Source organism: Stenella coeruleoalba, assembly GCF_951394435.1.
Source record: "Stenella coeruleoalba genome assembly, chromosome: X".
Lineage (NCBI taxonomy): Eukaryota > Metazoa > Chordata > Mammalia > Artiodactyla > Delphinidae > Stenella > Stenella coeruleoalba.
Genome location: NC_137152.1, coordinates 62,986,552 through 62,991,795, shown reverse-complemented (window position 1 = coordinate 62,991,795; position 5,244 = coordinate 62,986,552). Strand labels below are relative to the sequence as shown.

At 37.5% G+C, this 5,244-nt stretch overlaps 1 protein-coding gene across 1 annotated transcript; it reads left to right on the top strand.

Moving 5' to 3' along the window:
• Positions 1–820: 820 nt before the first annotated feature.
• LOC307180802 (ferritin heavy chain-like) lies at positions 821–1,369 on the top strand (the record flags this gene model as incomplete). The annotated part of the gene is made up of 1 exon (XM_079911303.1): positions 821–1,369. The coding sequence occupies one exon, from the start codon at positions 821–823 to the stop codon at positions 1,367–1,369; it is 549 nt and encodes a 182-aa protein (XP_079767429.1).
• Between the last annotated feature and the right edge of the window lie 3,875 nt (positions 1,370–5,244).

The following is a 5,244-nucleotide window of genomic DNA, read 5'->3' as shown; positions in this document are numbered from 1 at the left end:
AAATAAAGGAGATATGGACAATAATTCAATAATAGTAAGAATCTTTATCATCCCATTGACATCATTGGACAGATCATCCAGACAGAAAATCAATAAGGTGACAGAGGTTCTAAATGACACAATAGACCAGTTGAACTTAATGGATATCTATAGGGCACGACATCCAAAAAGAACAGAATGCACATTCTTTTCAAGTATGCATGGGATGTTTTCTTGGATGCACCACAGAGTAGGTCAGAAAACAAGCCTCTAACAAATTTATGAGGATAGAAATTACTTCACGTATCTTTTCTGACCACAGTGATATGAAACCAGAAATCAACCCCTCTAAGAAAAATGGGAAAATAGTAAACACTTCGGGACTAAACAGCATGTTACTGAAAATCCAATGAGACAACCATGGAATCAAAGAAGAAATCATAAAATACCTCAAGACACATGAAAATGAAAACAGAACCTCACAAAACCCATGGGATGCAGCAAAAGCAATTCTAAGTATGAAATTCATAGTGATACTTAGTGGTCTTCATCAAAAGATACATAGTGGTCTTCATCAAAAAACAAGAAAAATCTCAAATGAGCAACCCAAGGTACTACATAAAAGACTTAGAAAAAGGAGAACAAATAAAACCTAAAGTCAGCCACAGTCTTCACAGAGAGTTGCCACGGTTTCCTACTTCAACATTGCTTGGACAGAACAGGGCTAGCTCTCACCACCACCTCGCAGCACACTCCAACTGCCCCAAGGTCCCCGCTGCCACTCCAGTGCTGCACAGCCACCATCATCACCGCCAACACTGCCTCTCCTCAACCACCCACCATGATAACCATGTTCCCCTCGCAGGTGCATCAGAACAACCACCAGGACTCAGAGGCCACCATCAACTGCCAGATCAACGTGGAGCTCTATACCTCCTACGTCTTCCTGTCCATGTCATACTATTTTGACTGTGATGATGTGACTTTGAAGAACTTCACCAAATGCTTTCTTCTCCAATCTCTTGAGAGGGAACATGCTGAGAAACTGATGAAGCTGCAGAACCAACTGGGTGGCAAAATCTTCTTTCAGCATATCAAGAAACCAGACCATGATGACTCGGAGAATGGGCTGCATACAATGGAATGTGCACTACACTTGGAAAAAAGTGTGAATCAGTCGCTACTGGAACTGCACAAGCTGGACACTGACAAAAATGACCACCATTTGTGTGACTTAATTGAGACTCATTACCTGAAGGAGCAGGTGAAATCCATCAAAGAATTAGGTGACCATGTTAACAACTTGCATAAGATGGGGGCCACCAAATGTGGCATGGCAAAGCATTTCTTTGACAAGCACACCCTGGGAAACACTGATAACAAGAGCTAAGCTCTAGGTTGGCTTTCCATAGCAAGAGGGGTGACTTCCTTTGTCACCAATGCAGTGCCTGCATATTTGGGTTACTTTTACCTTTTCTATAAGTTGTACCAAAATATCTACAAGTTCTTTCCTTAGTACCATTCCTTCAAATAAAGTAATTTGGTACTCCCCCCACAAAAAATACCTAAAGTCAGCAGAAGGAAGGAAATAATAAAGATCAGAGATGAAATAAAATAGAGTTCAAAATAACCATAGAATAGATCAATGAAACAAGAGATGGTTTTTTGAAAAGATAAACAAAATCAACATACCTCTACCCAGGCTCATCAAGAAGAAACACCCTCAAAAAAAAAATGAAAGAAAAGAAATAACAACTGATACCACAGAAATACAAAAATCATAAAACAATACTATGAGCCGTTATGTGTCAACAAGTTGGACAACCCAGAAGAAGTTGACAAGTTTGTAGAAACAGAAAGCTTTCCAATACTGAGTCAAGAGGAGACAGACACTTTGAACAGACTGATCACTAAAAGTGAAATAGAATATGTAATCAAAAAAAACCAAAAAAACTCCCTCCAAACGAAAGTACAGGACTGGATGGCTTCACTGGGGAATTTTAACAAACATACAAAGAACTTATAGCTATCCTTTTCAAACTATTACAAAAAATTGAAGAGGAGGGACCGCTCTCATATTCATTCTATGAAGCCACCATAACCCTGATAACAAAACAAAAGACACTACAAAACAGAAAATTACAGGCCAACATCTATTTTTAATGAATATAGATGCAACAATCCTCAACAAACTATTAGGAAACAGAATCGTACATCAAAAACAATACATAAAAAATACCATACACCATGATCAAGTTGGATTCATTCCAAGGTTGCAAGGATGGTTCAACATAAGCAAATCAATCAAAGTGATATACCACATTAACAAAAGGAAAGACAAAAGCCACATAATCATCTCAATAGATGCAGTAAAATCATTTGACAAAATTTAACATCCATTCTAGATAAAAACTCTCACTGAAATGGGTATAGAGGGACCATATCTACACATAATAAAAGTCATTTATGACAAAGCCACAACCAACATAATACTCAACAGTGAAAAACTGAAAGCCTTCCCATTAAAGTTAGGAATGAGGCAAGAATGCCCACTCTTACCACTCCTATTCAACATAGTATTGGAAATCCTAGCCATAGCAATCAGACAAGAAAAAGGAAAAATATATATATCTAAATTGAAAGGAAGAAGTAAGACTGTCACTATTGGTAGATGACATGATACTTTACATAGGAAACCCTAAAGTTTCCATACAGAATCTATTAGAACTAATAAATGAATTCAGTAAGGTTGCAGGATACAAGGTTAATATAAAGAATTTGTTACACTTTTTACACTAACAATGAAATTTCAGAAAAGGAAGGTAAAAAACCAAAAATCTCATTTAAAATCACATGAAAAAGAAATACCTAGGAATAAATTTAACCAAGGAAGTGAAAGACCTGTATGCTGAAAACAGTAAAACATTGACAAAGTATATTGAAGATGATTCAAAGAAATATAAAGACATCACATGCTCTAGGATTGGAAGAATTAATATGGTTAAAATGGCCATGCTACCCAAAGCAACCTACAGATTTAATGCAATCCCTATCAAAATACTTATGACAGGGCTTCCCTGGTGGCGCAGTGGTTGAGAGTCCGCCTGCTGATGCAGGGGACATGGGTTCGTGCCCTGGTCCGGGAAGATCCCACGTGCCGCGGAGCGGCTGGGCCTGTGAGCCATGGCCGCTGAGCCTGCGCGTCCGGAGCCTGTGCTCTGCAATGGGAGAGGCCACAACAGTGAGAGGCCCACGTACAGCAAAAAAAAAAAAAAATACTCATGACATTCTACATATAACTAGAACAAATATCTTAAAATTTATATGGAACCACAAAAGACCAAGAATTGCCAAAGCAATCATAAGGAAAAAATAAAGCTGGAGGCATAACCCTTCCAGACTTCAGACTATACTACAGAACTACAGTAATCAAAACAGCATGGTTTTGGCCCCAAACAGACATATAGCTCAATGGAACAGAACAGAGAGTCCAGAAATAAACCCGTTCACCTGTGGTCTATCTATGTCAAAGGAGGCAATAATATACAATGGAAAAAAGACAATCTCTACAACAAGTGGTGTTGAGAAAACTGGACAGTTACATGTAAATCAATGAAATTAGACCACTCCCTCACACCATATATAAAAATAAAATCAAAACAATTTAATGACCTAAATATAAGACATGACACCATAAAACTCTTAGAAGAGAACATAGGCAAAACATTCTTGAGTATAAATTGTAGCAATATTTTCCTAGATCTGTCTCCCAAGGCAAAAGAAATAAAAGCAAAAGTAAGAAGTGGGACCCAATCAAACATACAACTTTTTCAGAACAAAGGAAACCATCAATAAAATGAAAAGACAGGGCATCCCTAGTGGTGCAGTGGTTGAGAGTCTGCCTGCCGATGCAAGGGACACAGGTTCATGCCCCAGTCCGGGAAGATTCCACATGCCACAGAGTGGCTGGGCCCATGAGCCATGGCCGCTGAGCCTGCACGTCTGAAGCCTGTGCTCTGCAATGGGAGAGGCCACAACAGTGAGAGGCCCATGTACTGCAAAAAAAAAAAAAAAAAAAAGAAAAGACAACCTACAAAATAGGAAAAAATATTTGATATTTGCAAATGATGCAACTGACAAGGGCTTAATATCCAAAATATACAAACAACTCATAAAACTCAATATTGAGAAAATGAACAACCCAATCAGAAGATGGACAGAAGACCTAAATATACGTTTTTCCAAAGAAGACATACAGATGGCCAATGGACACATAAAAAGATGTTCAGCATCATTAATTATTAGAGAAATGGAAATCAAAATCACAATGATGTATCACCTCACACTGGCCAGAATAGCTATCTTCAAAAAGTCTACAAATAATAAATACTGGAGAGAGTGTGGAGGAAAGGATGCCCTCCTACACTCTTGGTGGGAATGTAAATTGGTGTAGCCGTTATGGAAATCAGTATGGAGTTTCCTTTAAAAAACTAAAAATACAGCTACTATATGATCCAGCAATCCCACTCCTGGGTACATATCTGGAAAAAATGAAAACACTAATTTGAATAGATACATGCACTCCATTGTTCATCACAGCACTATTTTTTTTTTTTGGCTGCACTGCACAGCATGCAGGATCTTCCCTGACCAGGGATCGAACCCATGCCCCCTGTAGTGAAAATGTGGCGTCTTAACCACTGGACTGTCAGAGAAGTCCATAGCAGTACTCTTTATAATAACCAAGACATGGAAAGAACCCAAGTGCCCATCAACAGAGGATTGGCTTAAGAAGATGTGATATATGCATATATATATATATATATATATATATATATATATATATATAAAATATATATATATGCACACATACACACACACACACACTGGAATATTTATCTGCCATAAAAAAGAATGAAATATTGCCATTTGCAGCAACATGGATGGAGCTAGATAATATCATACTTAGTGAAGTAAGTCAGATAAAGACAAATATTATATTCTGTCACTTATATGTGGAATCTTAAAAGTAATACAAATGAATCTATATATGAAACAGAGGCACAGACATAGAAAAAAAACTTGTGGTTACCAAAATGGGGGGTGGGATGGGATAAATTCAGAGTGTGGGATTAACAGATACAAACTACTATACATAAAATAGGTAAGCAACAAAGATTAACTGTATAGCACAGGGAATTATATTCAATATCTTGTAATAACCTATAACGGAAACATGTGAAATACAAATATGTATTTGTATAT